Genomic DNA, 23,585 nt, shown 5'->3' with positions numbered 1-23,585 from the left:
CTAAAACTTGTCATTTTCATGGGGTCTGAGATTATTGTTCATAGCAGAAGGGTGCTTCCCTCAGCAAAAACTGTCTTAGGTCACAGTTGTTTAAAGTAGTGGTTTTAACTGTAGCAGTCTACTCAAGTACTGGTATTTGGCTACACAACTCAAAACTCTGGGTGCATTTCAAAAGATTTCTATTGCTTAGCTAAGTGAGTCCCTGAAGACCATCTTCACTATCCACCACCAGTAAATCACCCTGGAGGCTGAAGAGCACTGCTGTATTCAGAGTCAGAGCATAGGGCATTAAGTCTGCATAGTGAAACACAAAGTAAAACAAGGATTAAAATCACTTCTTGCCTCTACAAACTTTTGTGAAGATTCACCATAAGAAATATATTAACAACAAAAAAAATCAGAAAAGGAGAAGGTAATTCTAGACTCCAAAACCACAGAGATTTCATACCACTGGTCTGATCATTACAAATATAATACTCCAACTGAATCAAAGTCATGCCAAATTGGTGAAAAACACATATTCTTCTCCATCTGTGAGGAGCAATACAGTTCAGGGATTTGGGACTGAAAGCTGAAAGAATAAAATATGAGGTAGCAGTAACATAATTGTGAATGGTAACTGATACAGCAGGGGACTGAACTTAATGCTGCAAGAGATGTTTTCCCTTCCCATGCACCTATTCTCCTCTGACCTATGGCCCCAGCTGCTGTCTGACTTAAACACGGCAACATGAACTACAGACATAGGAGGTGACGGTTGCATAGCAACTACAGGGACAGAAACCAAGGACTTCTCTCATTCGGCACATCAGAACATTAAAAACCAATGTCAATAATTTCAACAGTGAGTTTGGTTTTTGAGTCCAGCGAACAACCAAGAACACAGCAGAAAGGTAACACTGTTCCCTTGGTGTCAAATAAAAGTACTCTCACAACACCTGGAGAGAAGTTTGTATAATGCAACATTAATCATGGACAGCAGAGTCCACGACAAGAGGTGAGAAGGGTATTTTACTGGTTTAAAATAGGACATGACACTTTCTGTACATTAACGGAGTTGCAATGAAACACTCAGATGTGCCATGAGCTTACTGGCTCACCATGACCCAGCAAAGCCCAAAGATCCAAAACAGTAACTGTTCCCACTCGACTCACAGGACTTCCACCACAGATCTCTGAACAATGGACCTGAGCACATCCCAGGCAGCAGTTTAAAGCTTTCCCTTGAGGCCTTGGGTATAAAAGGTGGGAGGAGCTATGCATGAGGCAAAACTTGGGGACTACACACAGAAATCTCACGTCTCTAACTTTCCAGTCTTCTCTTCACCAAGTTTTGGTGGAGGGAAGATGTAAACCAAGTATTGTTTCATTTTATATGCACTGGGTTGCAACAATTGCCATGGGTCTGCTCCCCTACCAAAGACAGGTGGACTTCACTATATAGGAGATTGAGGATATGAATGTCTACTGTAATTTTGGTACATTTTCATAAGTTGCCACTCCTTAGATGCAATGTGACAATTGCCAGGAAGCAAATTCACTGCAACACTGCAATGGATGTTAGAGTAAACTATTTTGCACTGCAATGGACACAATCGCTTACTTTATCTCTGGAAATGAAGCAGGAACTGACAGATGAGGGGCAGCAACATATTATGTTATTGCAAAACATATTGCAAAATTTCAGATCATGGAGGTTTTCCAATGCTAAGCAGAGAAATCCCTTACAACTTTTGAAAATAAGTCCTAGCATGTTGCTGTCTTTTGTGCAAACACAGCTTCTTTCCATTTTTGCAAAGACTTTAGAGGCAATTTGAGCTTGCAATCAGATACATGAGGCTCTAGCCCACTATTTTTAGCCCTTAATGGCAAAGCTAATAGTGCCATTAATCCACTTTGGTATACAACGTTCAATTCCTACTTCAAATTGCATCTCAGTGCAAATGGTAGCTTGACTCCTGCTGTCAGATACATTCAGAAATTCACAATGAAACATATTTAATGTATTCTTATTCTCAGATTCAGCTGAAAGGTGAGAAAATCTTTAACGGTCTTCTGAAACAGTGTGGCAACAAGAGATGGAGCATTCTGGAGTCGATATTTACAGGACTAATGCAGTATATTGCTGTGACTAACCAGACAGGGAAGATAGGACTGGAATGCAAATGGTAAAGCACTCCTCTGAATTGGTTTACAAGGGGGTGCTTAAAACATTAGCCCCTCCATGAGCAGGTAATCCAGAGCCAAGCCCAGAAGGATGCTCTCCCTCCAGGGTGAGCTCTTCTCCATGAATGGGAGCTCTGCCTTTGATCCTGTCCTCACCCCAGGAGGATACAACCTCCTCCTGCCACTTCACAAGACAGTGCCCAAGCACAGACCTGGCAGGGAGGGACTTCTGTCCAGCCATGCAAAGACAGGATCCTCCTCAGTGGACAGACAATGTTTAAAAGGTCAGTGATCGTCATTATGTCTTGAAAACACCATCTTCAGTACACTCCATGAGCTCGAGAGAGCTGGGAAGAAGCAACTGGGGCTCACTGTGCAAAATAAAGATAGCTGCTCTAGGCATAAATCCTAACTACTACACTTGAATGGAGGGAATCTTTTCCCTGCCATGGCATTAGAGGCATGGGAAAGATAATTTGTTGTTTTAAGCTACCTGCTTTGAAATACACCACAGGAATTTAGGAAGAAACTTTGAGAGAGAGTAAATAAGATACTTAAAATGTAAATTGGACAACAGGGTAGGCAAGATCCCCAGCTATTTTTTCATATTAAAATTATTGCAGTGGATATCGTCCTTGTAAAGGTATCATCTGGAGGTTGAATTTGACATTTGTTGCCTCTTGGTATTGAATTATGGGTGTATGATAACAATTTTGTGGGCTCAGAATGATACTGGAAAATATTTGTGACTTTCTGAGCTAACAAAACCTGTAGTAGAAATCCCCAAAATCTGTATGCATGACATTGTATGGCTTTGATTCCACAGAACTTTCGCAAAAACATGAGTCATGAAGTACACAGACATCAGTGAGTGCTTTCAAAAAAAAAATCAAACTAAGAAAATTCACTACAGAGATATAGTGCGAGTGAATAATGTGCAAGGAAAACTTACCTTATTCTTGCCTGTTAATATATGATAACTGAAAGTCTCCCTGGTCCTGCATAGGCGCAGTACAATTCCAGTTAAGATCAGTTATGGTGGGCTTCTGTAAGAAAAAGCAGCTGCTGGAGGGAAGGATTATTTTTGAAAGAGTAAAGAAAGGAAAGAGCACATGAAAAGTTTCATTTCTCCAGCAGAAATGTCCGGCTGGGCAGCTTTTCTAGTACAGGCACCCAGGGGTGTATGGGCCTGCTGACATACTGGAGACAGACCCAGCTACCCAGCAGCAGCTTATCCCACAGCTCTGTTCACATGAACTACCCATGAAGGTCACTAGAAGAATCTTCATTAAAATGGGTCTGATATCAGAGCAGTCCCACATACCCAGCACTTACCCTTCAGAATAATAGACTTTTCAGGGATTTAAGGGATAATGAGAAAGCTGAAGAGCAATCAGGTCTGAAGTCTTCAGGCCATTGGACAGGCTACTGAGGAAACCAGAACAACTTTAAGTGCCCATTCTCATGAACTGGGAAAACGTATTAAAAAAAAAGTTTAACTGGAGCAATTTAAGAACTCCATCCTCGAAGCCAGTGCTGCTTTGGAAGTTGAATTCAGCTACAAATTAACTTCAGTGTAACTGGTTTAATAACCAGCTGAGGCTCTGGCCCTCCTGGTGTGACCATTCCCTGCCAGTACAACGTAGCAGCTTCTGCAGATGGGGGAGGGCGGCGGAGTGCAGACCAAATGGCAAGAGCTGGTTAAGCCTTTAGGCTGACTGAGATCTTTCAGCGGAGATCGAGAGCTGTGACACGGAGAGTGAGCACGGTGTGGAGACTCACACTTGTAGTTTACTTCATTTGTGAGCAAGGACTTTAGGAATCAAAATAAACAAACAAAGCCCAGACAATTTGTGGGCAAGGAATGAAATCCCTGGGAGCTTGTCTCTGATTAAACCAACACTATCTAGCTAACGACAGCCTTTGGAGCACCTCAACAACTATACCACGGGCATGTTATTTGCACCCACGCCCCGTGTGTGCTACAGCTCACCCTCATGCTGACATCTGTAACCGCAAGGTCCAAAGCACAAGCAGGCCCAAGGACACCCTCAAGGAAAGTGTTGTCTGGACTCAGCTGAGGGCTCAGCCAGCTCTTTCCAACGCAGCAAGAGGAGCTCTTGGCTCCAGGCAGAAGAGGAGCAAAGGCCGGGATGGCACAGGGACACCCTGCCTGTCCCTGAACACCAGCACCCGCAGCCGCCTGGCCCTGCTCGCTCCCACGGGCGGACTCGGTTGCCGAGAACAGGCATAAAGTTTTGCTGGGTGAAAATCCCGGGTTTTCAGACGAGTTTTAAGGAAAATCCATGCTATCCGCTGTCTGCAGAGGGCGCCAGGCAGCTTCAGATCGGCCGTGGAGCCGGCGGTGGGGCTGCGCACCCGGGGCTCGCAGCTGTCACTCAGGGAGCTGCTCGCTCTCGAATGGCCACTGCTCCGCACCGAGCGTTCGGTAGGAGTTGGTTTTTCCTTTCATGCACGCATAAATCCCTTAGTTGTCTTTTCCCTTCTTGCCACTGAAATAGCACGAGATACTTTGCTGAGCCTGCACAAACTTGCACTGCCCCCAGTTGACAACAGCGGATGAGAAAACTCCTTGCCTTGAATCAAGAGGGCTAGAACCAGCAATGTGCTGCTGACGATTTCTCCCTCCAGAGAAAACTGTTTGATGCCTGCAAGATTTGAAGCTCGCTGTCTTAGAAAGGAGAAGAGCAGCCTGTGACTGACACAAGACTCACTGTAAATGCAGATTTTGTTTCTACTTGTAAAAGTGACTAAAGAAAAGTCCTGCTTGATTCCATCCCATGTGCATAGCAACACCTTGGAAGGACATCTTTTCGGTTTTTTTTATACACCTGTGCTCTGTCAGGTCCATAATCACTTGTGAATCTGAGTCCTTTGCTGACAATGAATACCACACTTTTTGCATTTTCATTTCAGCCTGTGCTGCTTAATGCCACTGAAGACTTCAATGACTCAATTCTGAACAACAGAAGTGGTGATGGATTTTGTGAGCAGGTCTTCATAAAAGCTGAAGTCTTCTTGACTTTAGGGATCATCAGCCTGCTGGAAAACATCCTTGTCATTCTTGCAGTGCTGAAGAATGGAAACCTACATTCTCCCATGTACTTCTTCCTTTGTAGCTTGGCTGTGGCAGATATGTTAGTGAGCATGTCAAATGCCTTGGAGACTATCATGATTGCAATCCTGAGCAACGGCTATTTGATCATTGATGACCACTTTATTCAGCATATGGACAATGTTTTTGACTCAATGATTTGTATTTCTTTGGTAGCCTCAATTTGCAACCTCTTGGTTATAGCCATTGACAGGTACATAACTATTTTCTATGCTCTCCATTACCACAGCATCATGACTGTGAAGAAAGCTTTAACCCTGATTGTGGTCATTTGGATTGTTTGTATCATCTGTGGCATCATATTCATTGCCTACTCGGAAAGCAAAACTGTCATTGTCTGTCTCATCACCATGTTCTTTACCATGCTCTTTCTCATGGCCTCCCTTTATGTTCACATGTTCTTGTTTGCACGCCTGCATGTGAAACGGATTGCAGCCCTCCCTGTGGATGGGGTGCCCTACCAGCGCACCTGCATGAAAGGAGCTGTCACCATCACTATATTACTTGGTGTCTTCATTGTTTGCTGGGCACCTTTCTTCCTTCACCTCATTCTCATAATTTCTTGTCCAATGAATCCATACTGTGTGTGCTACACTTCACACTTTAATACCTATCTGGTCTTGATAATGTGCAACTCAGTAATTGATCCACTCATTTATGCTTTCCGGAGTCTGGAGATGAGAAAGACTTTCAAAGAAATAATGTGTTGCTGTTACGGCATGAGTGTGGGACAGTGCATGCTGTAAACATTTGGCTTTGTACGGAGAATAGAGAGAGGATTCATACGATAGGTGTATAAATACATACATGTATCTACAGACACAGCAACTCCACTTTAAAAACAGTGCTTGAAGGAAGGGCTCAGGAAGGAAAAAACAGCCTTCTCATTGATTCCTTGATTTATACATTTCAAAATGAAAACCAGGTTCAACTAAATTATTTGAAGTTAAATACTTGTTAAATACTTAAATACTTGTAACAGAAAGAAATCCAGAGTGATTTACAAAATAGCTTAAGAAAAATGAATCCTGAAAGCAAATACTACCTTAGAGAGACTGAAATAATATTCTCTCTACCATTCATTTGTACCTGTTGCTTCATCTCTGTGTCACTATCAACAAGCCAGTGTTTTCTAAAAGATTTCTTTAGTAACCTCTGTGAAAAGCTATTCACTTGCAAGACAAATCAAACATCAACAGGTAACAGCATTCTTCTACACTTAATCCCATGCCTCCACCTTTTATAAAAAGAAGAGATTGACATTTATGCTGCTTGCTATAAAGCAACTTGAGTAAAAAAATCTTTGAAGGGTGAAAGTAAACATTCCTCTTGCGCTGAAATATTCTTTCAGTAGAAGTCAGTTAAGTGAAAAGGAACAGCTTGTGTGTCGGTGATAGTGTGGTAAAACAGCTGCCTGATAGGAGTGACAAATTTGAAGAAGGTATTTACATTCCTTACTGTGACATAGGAGCGTTAAAAAACCAGATAATTTGAGGATATAAAGCTGGAAGGCAATGATCTAGTATTTGGTATGTTAATAAAATAAATCACAGAAATCTCCATTTGATAAATGAGACCAAATGAGACCCATCCCTAGAGAATTTTGAAGACCACAGAGCTGAACATAAGGAATAGCTAAAATGTAAGAGTTTGAATTCTGCTTTGTTTTAAAGCTATATGGAGATAGCTATATAAAGCTATATAAAGATATATATTTGGCTAAGTTAAGTACCTGGAACAAACAGGATGTGTATGGCAGATAGGACTTCTATGTATTGTGAAATATAAGTCACTGGTCAGTCCTTTTTTACTTAAAGAGCTTTACACTGAGTTCAGTGGACAGATACACCTGCAATGGAAACAAAAAAGCAACATGCTATTTGCAAACATTTTCAAACTCTCTGTGTGAGTTGGTGGCATGTAAAGCAAGCAACTTCAGCTACAATAATTTAGTCTTTGTCTCTGCTTTTTATAGGAATAAACTATGTAAGTGGCCTTCAAATAGCATATTGCAAATCTGAAGAAAAAGGCTGAGGTGATTTGTATGTAATACAACACACAGGCAGTATCAGTGCCAGACTAAGAAAACTCCAAGCCATTATAAAGTCTACTTAGCAGCTCTCTGGTATCTTACTTTTAGGAAGGGCAGTAACTTGAAGTGCCTGGAGCAGGGGGAATCATATCTTGCCTAATGCTTTCAAACATCTAAAAGATCTCATTTGACTTAGTTATGTTTTTTCTCTCCATTTGAGTGGAGTTGCTAGGTTGTTGTTATTTCTCGACCCCCCTCTGACAGTTTAGGAACAATTATCCAGACCAGAAATTCACAATCTATTCTGCCTCCAGTTCTGCACAATACTGGGCTATGTTTGACTGTGGCTTATTCTCAGCATCCTACAGCCTATGTAGGGAGTGACCTAACTTCCTAATCCTATGGAATGTATAATTTTCCTGGGGTGAAGAACCATCTCTCCCTGTGCTCTAGACACTCTATTCATCAGCCCAAACCAACTTCATGCTCCTTGTTTCCCTTGCCCTCTGATCACACCTTAAATTCCCTGAGTTCTCATTTCCTCCCATAATCTCATCCTCCTATCTCCCCAACACTCCCACTGTTCCACCACATATCTAATCTCATAACCCTTAATTAAAAAAGCTAGACCAAAACCCACCAAAGTCCTTCAGGCACTGTGGCACATGTGGCAGAACAGGCACAGATGAAACTTCTCCCTCTGTTTCAAGTAGGGACTAGAGAAAATCCCAACAACTGGATGAAACTGAATGCTTTCAGCCTTATTTGTGTCTCACAGACTTCATTTTGGCAGTACAACTATCTGTTCTGTTAGCTCAGCCTGTCTTACTTCGGCAGCGTCTGATGTCCACATTAAGATGAATTGAAAAAAATCAGCATATAAAACCACAGAACTAGCCTTCCATGGTGTGGAAAGACTTGTCAGAAAAAAACTCTACCTGTTGTCAGTGTTACGTACCTTTATACTCTGGAGCATGGTTTGCCAGGATATTCTGCCTCAGGTTACTGTGTATTTTGCTTTCCTTGTACTTGGTGTCCTATTTACTTCACTTTTTAAAGTGATTTTAGATGAGACGGATTCATACTGTGCTTTGCCTTTAAGGAAAACATACATCTGCTGAATAAAAGCATCTGAAGACATCACTTAGAGTCCTGCTTGTTTCTGTCAGAGCACCATTCCATGCCAAATCACAGCTTGGTGGGTTGGTTCAGAAAACTAGAAACAGAGTCTAATAACTAGCAAAAACTTCCAACGTTTGGTTGTTATCCACAGAGCTACACAGAAATGAGCAAAAAAAGACTTTTCCATCCAATATGCAAACATGATGGAAATAGAATCCATAAAACCCTTCAAAGCTTTCTCACATTTTCTGGCACCAGCCAGTGAAGAGATGGCTCCTCCCCACAGGTTATCGATGGAGATGGGTGGTGGGTTTGTCCAGTCCCACTTCCAGATTCCCAACTCTAACTTATACTTTGGAAATCCACTATGCAGACTCCTGCATGGAGCCAGGATGGCAGCCATCACAAGCCTGTGATGGGAAGGGAAAGAAAGAGTCTCTGTGAGACTGAACCCCACAGCAGGAGGGAGTGAATAAATTCTAATGGCTACAGCTCCAGGGGTGAAATGGAAGCAAAGGGAAGATCAGGGCAGGACAGCACTCCAAGGAAATAGCACTGCTGTGGTTGCCATTTGCCAGATCTTAATGCTTCTCTGAGACTGGAGCCCTGGAATTGGCATTCAGCCACCCTCAGTCCTCAGGGACAGAGCTGAGGCTCAAGTCAGGACTCAGAGTCTGAACTTATTACTATACTCAGTATAGTCTGTTCATAAGAAGAAATGTTTCTTCCTTGGTAAGACTGCTGGGCTGAACAAGATATACACAGTTTCCCCCTAGACAGTATAAGAAATGGCTGACTGAGATAATACCCTTTTCATCTAACGGTGCCATTTATATGGATTTATTGATTCAGATTTTCTGCAAGAAAAAGGCAGTATATGAGCACTGTAGGATTACCATTTGCTCAAAGTCTTTTTAGAAAACCCTCTTAGATTCATCCAAATATTTGAATTCATAGGAGCACGAGTTATCCTGCTAAGTCAACAGAGCATATTCTGCAAATTACAGCCAAATTTGCCTTTTGCATATAAAATTCAGCACTATGCATGCAATTTTCCCATCAGTGAGTGTCTTCTAAATATTTTACAATTGGAAGCATTTGTCCTAATGGATAAATAACAAAGTCCAGGCACACAATTCTGCAGTCATTCAAGGTCATCAGTAGGGCCGTTAGTACAAATACCTTGATTATTTCTTCACTGAAATAAGATGCTTCTATTTGTTGAAGCCTAGTTTGAGACCAGGGCCAGATGTTTGGTTTGGTAGCTACATCTAAACCATTAAGGTGATTTTGAAGCTTATCCACAGAGGGATACTGCTTCACAACTTACACTAGAAACTCCCTCGTTGGCATCAACTCCAGACCTCTGAGACAGTATGAGAGAAAGCAGGTAACCTGGACACCAAGACACTGGACACAGCAGATGCAACAGTGCCAGGACACCTTGTCCCTTCCTGCCTCCACCACCCAAGAGCAGAGGCAAGCTGCACTGAGATAGATTGATACAAGGTGACGCCGTCTGAACAAGTCATAGGAATTTGGACAGCATACAGCGGGGTGCAGGGCAGGGGCAGGAGGGCTCTCATAGCTTGTATTAGTAATCTGAAGGTCAGCTCCAGGTACCAGGTCACAACAGGACCCTATGGTCCTCCCTCTTCATAAATGCTTTGAGTACAGGCATGGATCTAACGTTTTTGCGCAACTATAACGCAACACCTGTATTCAATAGGCTTTCAGGTGGAAGGCAGAACAAAGGAACAGCTTTCAATGAACACTACAAAGACAAAGAAAAATTCCTGTCCATATATATCTCTAGAGAACATTCAAATGGTGCTGTTCTGCTCAGTTTTCAAGGTTAAAACACAGCCTTGTTTTTAAGTCTTTCAATTAATAATGTACATTAAGTGGACAAAGGCATTGAGGAAGGAAGATAAAGCAGATTATTAAGGCCAGAGCTACAGGCATAGCCCATTTGCAGAGGGGAAGCTCACTACACTTGGAGCAGCGCAGCATCGCAGCTGCACATTTTGTTGTGTTCTTTCCTCGGCTGCCATGTAATGGGGTCACAGCTCAAGTCAGACTATACCCTAATGAATGAAAACAAGCTCTACCAGATTCACTCCAAAGAGGAAAACACAGCTTGTGATGCTTTAAATTTGCTCAGAAAACAAGCATTTTCTATTCTTCTTCTTTAATATTATTTTTTCTAGAAATAACAAGCAAAGGAAAGCTTGCTCCAAATTCACTTTTCATAACCACCCACCATTGTAATATTATCACAGTCATTAGATATATTTCATAAGCAATTTAAATTGTAGCACAGAACTATGCTCATCCATCACTCACACAATATACACCTGTTTAAATCAACTTAAAATCACTAGGTAAGGTACCAACACAGGACCTTGCTACTGGCACCAGTGCAGATGTGAGCAAAAGGCGTATTTCCAACTGGCTCACTGATTCAGTGCTATGCAAAAGAATCCCTAAATTTGCCTGATATGGAGGGCTTGGATATTATAGGTATGTTTAAAATGTCTCTGAACAGAAAACATAAAAACTAGAACACAGTAAATTTGGTGTTTGTGCAATGCTGTATTGGTCAATAGGGCAACAGTCCAAAAGTATATACTTCATGAGGAAGACCTGAACCAGGACTTCTAAGAGTTAAGATTAACATACATAATGTTCACGTCATTCTGAAAAAACTAATGACAAAAGTAGACCTAGTCACTTTTCTTACTCATTTAAGTGGCTGCGCACAAGAAAAGGATGTACCTCTTTGTTCTGGGGTGGTGATGGAAATCTATTTATTATGTGCTATTTTGCTGGTATGAATGTTCATAGTGCTACAGTTAAGTATCAGTCCCAGATTTTATTATAAGGCTATTTCTCTTTTCTGATTACAAAGGAGGCACTGCTGACGTGAGCTTTACTTTAAAAAATTCATAAATCCATGGTTCTACTGCTCAGACTGTCTCCATTAGTAACAGCCACAGTCAGTATTCACCTTTGAGCCTAACTGATGCAACATTGGTTTGTTCTATATCTATTATCGAGTCAAGGTCACAACACCCATATGCTGAATCAGAAACACTTTCTAGCTATTCAAATTCACTAACTTAACTTGAATTAACATTTAAGCACAGATAAACCTGCAGATATACTGAGAAATAAACACTTCTTTAGACTTAAAAATTCACAGAGGTACAAGAAACTGGAGGTAGGGCTGTTATTTCCTGTGATGAAATTTATTTCATTGGGGATTCATAGTGCACCTTAATGAGTGTTGGTGAGAGTGACTTAAAGCTACTCAAGTGCATGCTGAGAAAAGCATCCAAGTGAGATTTTAAAGTAGAGTGTATTAAGAAATGGAGTACTTTCTCTGCCATCAGCATACAGCTATGAGGGTCATCTCAGCATTTCTTCAGTTTTAAGTGTATTTAACTGCTTTTCTCTTTTTGTAATACCTCACTGAATGGTGGTGAGTACTCCCAAGTTGCATGACAAGGAGGTTCCTCTTCAGCAGTCACTGAAGAGGATGAGGCTTTTTCATTCCCTGTCTAGGAATATATTATTAGGCCACTGTTTCACCATATCTATGCCAGGAACAACTTTCTTCTTCAGCTACAGAAGGAGCTGTCAGGGACTGCTACAAATTAGCACGCTAAAGGTTTTTACCTAATTACTAGTTTTGTCAATGTAAGCAGTCATGTAAAATTCTATATTCAGAGAACAAAATAGAGAAGGAGCATGATTTTTTGAAATAACTTGCTTGGGGAGCTAAGGACTATTTTTATTTCTACCTCAGTGAAAGACAGCTAATTTCTATCCAACCTTGGTAGACCTTGGCCTTCCCAAATCTGAAATAAAATTTTACTAAATTTACAAAGTTGCATTTTTATGAAATGTGTATACGATGGAAAGGGTCAGGCACAGGCATCTTTATCCCTTCCAGTTATGCCATCACCCCTGAGATCATAGAGAAAATCTGGTTCTGGTATTGCCCAACCATTAGGAGACCTGAAACTATAGGACCACCAGCAGGCAGGAGACCCAGCATGCAATGAGCTAATTCCATGAGTCACTGCAATTCAGATTTTCATCACCACCAAGATCCATACATCTAAGAAAATATTGGGCAAAAAAGAGAGGCAAGAGAAAGCTGGATGAAAAATTAAAGTCTGAACAGCTGTGCAAAACAGCTGGTGGGTGCAGGCAGTGATGTTGAAGACATGGGAGAGGGCAGGATCAGAGGATGGATATCTTTGGTGTCTATCAGCAAATAAGAACCATTAACTGTGACATCAAGAGCCTGCAGATAATTAGTACAGACTTCATCTATATCATTGTTACTGTCTTATTTCATGAAGCTACGTGCCTCCTGCCTTCAGCCTTTAAGAACAAAGCCCCTCTTCACAAAACACTTGTCTCTCAAAATGAGGCTGAACTTATTCTTCATTCTGGCAAAACACCAGACCAATCCATGTTCCCTTTTATTGTCTGCCTCTTCATTGCAGTCAATTATGTGATACTTGTGAAAAGATTTGTCTTTAGTAATCCTAAAATTGTACAGCATGTACTTGGAAATGCACTCTAAATCAAGGACTCCTAATTTAAAGTGCTTAAGTGGTATATGGACAGTAAATACAGACAGTCTTGTTTTCAGATTTCTCTGCATGAAAGCAATTTAGGTAGACTTGAAAATTCAAACTTCTGGTAAAATAAATCAGGAGGCAGGACCAAACATGAGGCATACAATAAACTTTTCTTCATACTCAAGAAAGCGATTAATGGGTTTGCATATACAACTTGATATACAAAAATTAAGCCAACCACTATACTACTGTCATAATAAGGTGTACTGTATTAGAATAAGGTTTATGTAACAGATTATCCATTTAATCAGAAAGGCTGTTATTTAACATATAAAGATACTCCTAAATGTAAAATAAAGTGTTCTTACGTAGACTCTGTTACTGTATTTCCAGCTTTGCAGTTGGGTATGAAGTGGAGGCCTTAGTTCTTGCCTTTCTGATTATACAGCTTTTCATTTCCTTCTGAATCAAGAATGTTTAATCAGTAGCTGTAATCATGTATTCCACAAAAGCTATCACAGGCACCATTAATCACCTTCATATCCCTCATCTGAGAAACTAGCTATCACAACTCCAGTACAAATCCAGTAATGAAAAGCATTTGCATAGAGTTATAAAAGCTTAATGCTTAAACAAGCTTTAAAGGGTATTAATCATCCAGTTTTTCTAAGAGATCATGGGCAAAGTAAATCAACATATAATTTAATTTATGATGATCCCCCATGTAAATTGCATAAAGTTGGGGGAGTGCAAGGAAGAAAATTTGGGTAGGCCTGGCACAAGCTTTTGTAAGGCCAAACAGATTTGGTATATGTTAGTAACGGTATTTTCTTTTTTCTTTTCTTTTTTCTGGTGGTGATGGTGGTTGGTTTTACTTTGATTCACAAGCAAAAACTGTTTAGCCTAGGAAAAGACTGGGGGTTTAAGAAAAAAGTGTTCCCTGACCAGGTTGGTCCTGGCATTTTTAATTCAGGAGACAGCACATACCACATAGAAAGTCTTGGGACAGAAGCCAGAGGTCTTCCCATTTTAAACAGATATCCGTGAGCCCAGCACGTGTCTTCTGAGAGACACAAGTATGACCAAAATCATGAAAGCAGGTGCTACTTAAAAGCACAAAACAAGGGAGAATACCAACTACTGCATCATGCAATGAATGTGAATATTCAGTTCCAGGGGAGGGGAACAGCAAAGAGGGGCAGTGTCCATCAGTGGACACCAAAGCAGTCTTAACACAGATTTTATTTTTTTTTTAAGCTGGATCAACTGAAATTCTCTAAAATCAACTTTCATTTCTCAAGTTTGTTTAAGCTTATGCAGACACCACACTGCTCCCTGTCATATCTATCACAGCAGGCAGCCACAAATAAAATCTGACTAGAAGGTGCTTTTTTGGTATTTGTGCCTCCTTACCAGCCCTGTGTTTTCAACCCTACGCATCAAATGCAGAATCTCAGCTATTCCCCTTCTCTTCTGTACTGACTGCTGTTGTTACTCAAATGATAGCTGAACAGGTAAATAATTCACCACACCCTCTAAGTATTATTTGACACTACTTCCCTGTTCAGTGCCATGCGTAGAAAATGGGAACTTCACAGGATGAGGTCTAAACAAAAAAAACCCAATAATCCATGTATATAACTAGCACAATCCTAGCATTTTTATAAGTAAAACCTACCACCGTGTGGCTAGAGTTCATATGCTGGTGTGTCATTACCATTCATGCAAAAAAAGCAGGCTCGTGCACAGAAGCCACCCTCAGAGACTTCATGTAGGCTAATGTACTTTGGAGTATGCAGTAGTAAACACTCAAAATCAACTTAGGTAAATGCAATTAGTCAATAAGACACCATATTGGATTATTTATGAAATCAAAGAAGTTCCCATTGATTAAAATCAGACTAGATGAAGCAGAAAAAAGTGCACTGAAAATGTTAAATTTGGAAGCATGTGTGTGTTTGTATACAAAGTGACAGATATTTCAATAGTAAAAAGTTTTTACTAACGAGCCATTACTCTCTTCTGCTAACAGCATTTGGATCAGAAAGCTTGGGCTTTTTTCTCTTGACTAAGCAAGCTAAGTTGAAACTGAAGTCATATACAAGCATATACAACTGAGAGCAAACGTAAGTTCACTTGTGGGTGTAATAACAATGCAAACATTGTTTCCACCATGGATTCATATAATTTAGCCTTATTATGGATGATCTGGCATGCAATTTGATAATTCTATCATATTGTTACTGCCTAAAATGCAGATATTCATTTGTTGTTAAAAACATATCTTAAAATTATAAACAAGATATGTCATAAATTCTGTTACAAAGTTAGTAACTACAAAAACCTAAATTTTAAATCAAAAGCTAGAAGAAATTGGAATTCTATTGGAAACAAAAGCAGATTTTCATAGAGCAGTGACTTTAACAAGAGAAAAAAGATTGTATTTATCTTTTTTTTCAGAATTTCAACAGGTAGGTAGTAATTATTTACAAAATCTATTGAAATGAAATCACACATATTTGCAATCAGATGGTACACATCATTCTTTTTTAAAAAAAGAATTCGTCAAGTAGAAAAACATGATGTTCTCAGAGTTTCAATTAATCATTTTCTTTTCTCGTTTCATATAATATTAATTTAATATTAATATAATATTAATTTAAACTGGTTTAGGTTAGATTTCTATGACCTCTGATTATTTATTGTGTAGTGTCGCTGGGAGCTGACATGTCACTATGACTTAACTTTGTAAAGATCTTTTTATTATCTATTAAAATGCCTTCTATGTTGGCTGACAAAAACCTGTGCCAGATGCACTTAACAGGCTCATGTATTTCCAAAGGCAATCATAGAAATGAGACGAGGGCACTCTTGCCTCCACCCAGTTCTGCTAGCAAGAAGACTTTATATTATTTTACCCAGAAATAACAGCTTCTGCTGACTTGATGGGAATTAGTCCAAATCTTCGCTGACTCCTGAAGGGACAGAAGGACAAAACCTCCAAGGGATATGTGGAGATATGTGGAGATTTTGCCCTGTAGCTTTGGCCTCTATATTTAGGTGTTCTTAATTTGTGTTAGCTAAACACATGTGTAAGGGTCAAATTACAATTAAGGCAATAATATCTTTTAAAACTTAAAGCCTACAAAATACAGACATTTAAGGCAACCAAGACTAAACAACGTTAATTAGAGTGAAATATCCACAATCTAAATTCCGCATGATAACACAAGTACAGTGAAAATCAATGCTTTCTCTGTTAATGAGACAGGGTAATCAAAATGGCATTCATTATTTCTCAGATATGCTGGATTTTAAATATCATGTTTTGACCTAAGTGCAGCTTCCTACCAGAATCTAAGAGTAGCGAAATTACTGACAGTCCAAATGTACAAGAAATATTCAAAAGCAGCTCAATTATTATCTGAAAAGCAATAGGTGACAAGGTATTGAATATTGTACAGGACACATTGGTTTGCTTTGCTTAAGGAAAACTGGAGTGTGAGGCTTTGTTCTTCCCTTGTTGCTGGCTTACAGAGCAGAATACCACTTAATTGGTACCGTGGGCAGAAGCATCTTTCACGTACTTCCCTGCTGTTGTCCCCTCCCAAATGAACAGGATTTCTCATTTAGTCACCAAAACATACTGCTTATAAGTTTTCATCTTTGAAGGTTCTGTAAAGCTTAGGGAAGAGATTGGAAAATATGTAGGGGATCATTTCTTAATTAATGTCAGATACTGAAGCTAGCAAAGTTGGCACGGAGGATATTTAGTTCAGAGAATAGTATTTTCCAGGCTGTAACAGCCAAGAGACAGCTCAGGGTACAGAATTTTCTGGGATAGCTGGAGCTATGTGACAGTTATGTGTTTTGTTTTCTTAAATGCTGTCCCTTTGGTAGTTCTTCTTAATTAGAAATTATTCTGATATACTGAAGTAATACTTTACTTTTAATGTGACAGTTACTCCCAATGTGTTGTATAATTACTAATCAGGAAAGGCAAATAGCTTCCTAGGCATATGCACAAATATTGCTATTTAGAAAATTAATTCACTGATATACTACCCACTTTCTTGTTTTATTGGAAGCTGGTAAGAGCAGAACACGTAACACAAGGTTTTAACACTACTTCTCCTGAAGAAATAAGTACATTAAGACAGCTCTGTAAATGGTGAGTGAAAGCTCTTCATGATCAAAACCACCACATCAAAGAACTTTGAGCAATCAGATTTTCAGAATAAAGGAAAAGATGGAATTAACTAATAATGGAGTTTCCACATTGATATAGCAATGAATACAAGATCATTAAGCCATCTGCATAATGAGTGAGCGTGTGTTAAAAGCAAAAAGTAATTTCTGTAGGAGAGGAAAAATCTAGAAACAAGCCATATCTTAATGACAAACTGTCATTACAAAATACGTATTTGTTTGAAAAATATTGCTTAGCATGATCATGTTAATGTTGTAATATATTCATTTTCAGAAATCTTTTTGTTTACACTGTGAATCCAACAGCCTCTTGCCCATTGTGTCAGCACCTTTGTAATCAGACCCACACTGGCTGAACATTCATGGTGCCCAAGTAGCTAAAACGTGTACTGTCACATCCTACAATTAGTAGCTCACAGTAAAAAATATCAGTTTGTTAAGACCTTTCCCATCACCCTGAGTTATATAGTATGTATGTTTACAAATATATATCTGGGCATTTATACACGTGTATGTACAACCCATATACTCATTTTCCTTATGAAGGCACACTTTGAATCAGGTACTGACAATTCATAGAAAATCTCGAATTAATGTTTTTTCCAGTCACATTTGTTCTTTGCACTTATGAAAGTGCAATTTGTTTGTGTTCTTTTAGTAAGAATATAAGCATCCTCTGTTCTGCTGCTTGTTTTACACCTAGCTAGCTTGATTTAAAACATGAAAAACAAATAAGATCCACAGATTTGCAGCAGTCATTTTAAGACAAACTGGCACAAAGCAATCTTCAATTTACTCAGAAAGATTAACACTACCTACATCTTGTGGGAAGTTTAAATCTCAACAGTTCTCTTCCAGACCCTCTGTCAACTCAATCTAACTGCTGCTTCAATTTTTATCAACTTATTTCATAGAACTACAAAATACAATTTTTCCAATGGAGAAATTAGAAAACAAAAGTAAATCCTTTTCTAAATTTCTCTCTCTTGTAGTTCCTCTGTGTATTTAAAAGCATGCTGGGGTCAAATTTCTTCAGAGAGCTGGGAACACTGAGTTCTGGAAGAGTATAAAGCCATAAGCATTACAAAATGTGAACTGCTGAGAGTGCCTTGTGCAAATCCAGGCAAAATTTGATTGCAAATCTAAATCAGCAGGCTGGCATTTCTGAAGAGCTCAACATCCTATTTTGGAATAACAAAAAAAGTGACAAGCCTTTATAGTCGCTTGGCACTGCTGCATGGCAGAGTGCAAACCTGCAGTTTCAGCTCAGTGGGACGACTACACAAGCCAGAGGAGGATGGTCTGGCTTGCGGTACACAGGACATCTGCAGAAGGTTTGCACATCGTTTCTCCAGCTTGTCACAAACAAGCCATTCAGAGATGGTCTCCACGAGCAGGTTGATGCTGCGAGCAGCTTGCTGTGCCACACCACGGGCAGGATCAGAGGCGGTCAGCGAAAGCGCTGTCCTGCAGGAGTGCCTGAATTCAAAGAGATCTAATCAGCAGTTCAGACAGGGCTGCCTCCTCCACCTGGCCAGAAGTGTTTATAGACAAAAACAAAATGCTAGTGTTTTCCTGACATTCATGCTAATAAACTGTGGAAAGAAATCAGGAAGCAAAACAACATATAATTGCCATAGACAAGTACTGCAAAACAGCCAATTTGTCTGTGGTTCAAATGAAAAATTACTATTACTCTGCCTTCATTTGCTATGTTCTGTATCAGAATTATTAATCATATTCCCAGTCCAGACTCCAGGAGTAATACAGTTTAATACCCTACAGGAAGTGGGTATGTTGACATAATAACCAAAGTGTATATATTTTGGTTGAATAATTACTTTATTTCAAGGGAGGAAGGTTATGAAGCCGTCATGAATCTAGCTTTGACAAAAAAATCAGTTTTAAACAGAGTTAGACACCACCATAGGAAGAGTCACTCAAGTGGAAAATATAATCATTGGATGCAACAGTGTACATTAAATGACAATTAGAGAACTTTCTTATTTAAAAAAATAAAAACAAACTACAAACCCAAGATAAATTACAAATCAATTACCTCTTACTGTCAAGCACATGAAAATTAAGGCTTTCTTGACACCACACTGTGAGATACTGGCAGGGGTTTTTCCTGTTCTCTATTTGAATGCTTCAACCCCTGACTCATTGCACTGACCAGTTTCAAACCTCCAAATAGCCTTCAACAAGATAATAAAAATGCTTGACAATAAAAATCCCAATAGGTTAAATTATTAATAGAGAGGAAAATCCTAATGATCAAAAATTCTCTCCAGCAAAGCCATCAGTGCTCTTGTACCTCGCTGTCAGGGGCCTCTCCATCCCATTGCCAAAGAATCTTGTTCAACAAGGTATTTCTGAAAGGTCCATCTGTGGCTGCTACTTTGCCTGAATTTGGGATTGAGTTGCACTGCTACAGAGTGAGGCAGTCAACTGCCTGCCTTCTCACTCTGCCTGCTTGGAGCAGCACAGCAAGTTCCATGAAGAAAAGGAAACTCTACCGACAAACAAGTTAGGCTCCAGTAGTGACACAGACTTGAATCCTTTAACCACCTACAACTGTCGAAGTCTGAGAAAGCAAAAGACAGGAGCAAGAGCTTGGAGAGAAACACATAAAACTAGGGTGCCATGATGCAAACCTGGTGACATTACAGTATCAGGAGTTTTGCAACTTAGACATTGCTGAGCCAGAGTTTTCAGAAGAGATCAGCTCCCATCTAAGCATCCAGACAGCAAATTCACTACTGAAAACATCACCACTTCCAAAAACTGTCTGTGCTTTCCAGAGGGCTCAGTCTGCTGACTGCTTCTGAAAGCCTCACTGAGAGAAAAGCCGTCCCAGAAACACTGACCAGTGGGAGTGCGACCAGCTAGAAGACACAACAGCAGTACAGGTGGCCAATTTCCCTGTAGACTCTTCTGAAATTTTCTGATAAAAAGCAAGTATCTACAACTGCTTTCTCAGAATGAAACTAAACTGCCTGCAGTTGATTGCCCAGTATGTTGAAGGAAGTGTCCATGGCGAATGAATGAGAATAAAGACATTTTCAATGTGTCAGCATTTCTTTTACTCATCAGTAATTTCTTTTCATGCAGCTTTTACTCTCTTGGTTGATACCAATTGTACCTTTCCTGTACTTTCTTCAGGAAGCAAAGATTTGTGCATTAGTTTTCTCCTGGCTGCGCTCATTTATAACATGCTGCTATAATTCCAGATTCGTGCTTCTAATTCTACTGCTCTTGTTAGAAAAGGTGTTACTTTTTGACAATAGATGATCATCTTCTCTCTGGGGTGCTCCTGCAAAGCAAGAAAAACAGATGCTGTGAGGCTCTTGGTGCTGTTTCTGAACAAGGGGAGTGGTCATCCAAGCTCACTCCAGTTTACTCAAACTGCATCAACTTGATGACACTCTCATCACAGAGATGCTTAAAGCTTTGCCTTAATGCACTTGAAAGGGACTTATTTCTTTCTCCAGATAATTAAAGGAAGAAAGACTGGACAGATACTGACATTTCTGTAGACAAAAGCAAATTTCATACACTATTTCCCAAATCATATGACACTTTTAAAAATAAACACGCAGAAGGACTTTGTGGTTACTGCCACCAGTCACTGGGAACACTTTAGAATGGGGAGACCAGCAGAACTGGCAGGTGGATGTACAGTATTTGACCTTCAGGACACCAGTAATTTAGAAGAGGAAGGCCTGTGTCATTGTCGTGGTTTAGGGCTGGGCCGGCCACTAAATCCTGGGCAGACGCTCTCTATTAACCCCTCTCCCTTCCCCAGAAGGGAAAAGAGAATAAGGGAGAGAGACTTTACGGGTTGGAAAATAAAACGACACAGATTTAATGAAACAATAATACTAATACTACAGATAATATTGTAAATAGGAAAATAATGAAATATATACAAATATGTACAAATATATATAAAACCAATATGAAATCCTCCCCCTATCCTCCCCCCAATGACGAATACGTCACCAGAGGCTCTGCGGAGCTGGGCACTGGAAAAGTCCCAGACCAAACTCAGCAGCAGGTGGGAGCAGGATGCAGAACACACAAATCAGGATCAGCGGCAGATGAACCAGCAGGATTCCGCTCAGGCCTTGGCCTCTGCAGGATAGAGACGGACGGAAGGATCGAGATGGAAGGGCTTCACGATGGAAGCAGGGTGAAAAGGGAACCAGAACCTCCTGATCTCTCGGCTTTTATACCGAGTATGACGTGTGTGGGATGGAATACCTCGTTGGTCAGTTTTGGGTCCACTTCCCCCCACCGTAGGCGCAGACACAGCACCCATGATGAGACAGCTGACCTTGAGCTTATCTTCTAGCAGCACTGTTTGGGAAAAGCATGCTGCTAGTTTTAAGCAAGTTCAGTCACTTAAAAGAGACTGAGCTGAAAAGTAAAATCACTAAATAGAAAATTAGTTCTATTTAGCTCAAACCAGGACAGTCATACATAGTGAATATGCCATGCTAAATTTGTTCTAAGAGACCCGTTTTCCTCAATATCAACCGCCATTGTAGAACAAAGGCAAGAGCTACAATGCATTCAGGGGTTTGGAGAGGGGGAGGTGGTTTTTTTGTGGGTTCTGTGGTTTTGGTCAGCTGGTTGGTTGGGTATTTTGCAACACTCCTAATGACATCGATTGGTAGACTGATGAGTTAAAGATCAGCCCAATTTGATTATCAGTTTTCCATAAGGGTTCAATATAGATCACTTCAAAAGGAGCTGCAGGAGAGTTCCTGTTGCAGTAACTAGAGTGAGCAGAGAGGCACAAAGCAACAGACCTCTCTAGCCCCTTCAGAAACAGAAGAATTAACCATTTTACTGCCCCTTCCCAAGGCTTTTGACTGTCTTCTACATCATGAACTCCTCCCTGACAGCTGTGATTCCAATGGCTTATGTCCTATTTGGAAAGCACAACTGTTCCAAATTGATGGTGCAGCTCATGTCAAAGCTCATGTCATGCCATGTTGCAGACCAGCAGTTTCATATCAGGATTGGATACAGTTACAATATAGGTAGGGACAGCTGCAGGCCACAGATCATGAGTGAGCATGAAAAGCACATACACTCTCTTGTAGTAGACTTTTTAATGCTTCCCTTTCTTCTCACGCTGTTTCCTTCTCACCCAGGAGAAAAATTAATGTTTTATGCAGATATTGTATAATGTATATAATGTGTTATGAAGATATTTCTATGCTACAAGGACATAACTACAGAGTAGCATAGTCTGTTGAGGCAAAAAATTCAAAGAACCGTGAAGACTTGGTTCCCTTCTTTTCTAGGGCCTACTGAAACAATTCCCTGGCGTCTATGCTTGACTTTAATGCCTCTACTGTCAGTGACAAAGATCTTTCTCCCAGCAGTTTCAGCAGTAGGAGGTAATTGGAGGACATAATATAGCACTGTGTTTTCAAGGAAAACTTGTTATCAGATACCTGCTGAGCACCATAAATACATTCATTCCAGTTTTGCTGACACAGTCAAGTCAAGCACCGACCTCCAACAGGGACTGTTCTGCTCACTGACAGGTGCTGAGGATGCTTTTATCATCTTTGAATATAACTCACTAGTGAACATGTCTGGTTTGCTGCAGTCCCAGAAAAACGTGGAGTGTCCACCTGGTGCCAGATTGCACAGTTCATTACCAGAATATAGGAAATAAAAACAAGCAAAGAAAAAATCATTTGTGTGTAGATTATTTTTCATTATGGTGAAAACACGATTCTTCATGGCCACTTCAAGTCAAGCACTACTTCAATAATTGTGGAAAAGCTAAAGATGGGTAAATATTTGCAGCCATTTAGTTCTGCTGCACAGCCCAAGTAACTGACCTCTGCAACAGGAAAATCAGGTGGGTACTCACAGAGCCAGGTGCAAGTAAAATGCACTGAAGACATTCCAGGCTGACCAGCTCTGGATGACCTCGTTCATACTGCACCAGAGCTCAGTTTTGGGGGAGCTTTGGAATGTGTCCAGACCGATCTTGCAGACTGCATCTAGGCAGTATGTGCATCATTCTTTACCAAAGAAAAAGACAGGTGGTTACATGTTTCCTATTGCTCTGAAAACTTCTTCCAGCTTCTCTTGCATCAGCAGATGACTCAACAATAAGAACAGCCTTGTGGCCTTGTCATTATGTGAGTCCCCCTCCTTTGAGGACACAGTCCTCCTTCCCTTTGAGTCCTTGTCCTCATTCTCTTCAACTGACAAGCCTCCTCACCATAAAGTAACACTGTAGTGTATCACTTCACTGTATCAAGAATCACAGAATCACAGAATCGCTCGG

General features: G+C 40.2%; 1 protein-coding gene across 1 annotated transcript; it reads left to right on the top strand.

The window, feature by feature from the left end:
* Positions 1 to 5,070: 5,070 nt before the first annotated feature.
* Positions 5,071 to 6,048, top strand: MC3R (melanocortin 3 receptor). Its single transcript, XM_010187757.1, has one exon. It carries the CDS (start codon positions 5,071 to 5,073, stop codon positions 6,046 to 6,048), a length of 978 nt encoding a protein of 325 aa, XP_010186059.1.
* The last annotated feature ends 17,537 nt before the right edge of the window (positions 6,049 to 23,585 follow it).

Source organism: Mesitornis unicolor, unplaced genomic scaffold, assembly GCF_000695765.1.
Source record: "Mesitornis unicolor isolate BGI_N332 unplaced genomic scaffold, ASM69576v1 scaffold10177, whole genome shotgun sequence".
NCBI lineage: Eukaryota > Metazoa > Chordata > Aves > Mesitornithiformes > Mesitornithidae > Mesitornis > Mesitornis unicolor.
This window is presented reverse-complemented; position numbering and strand designations above follow the sequence as displayed.

What these genes read in the sequence shown, in the direction of transcription:
- MC3R (XM_010187757.1), top strand. Translation starts at nt 5,071, where the DNA reads ATGAATACCACACTTTTTGCATTTTCATTTCAGCCTGTGCTGCTTAAT.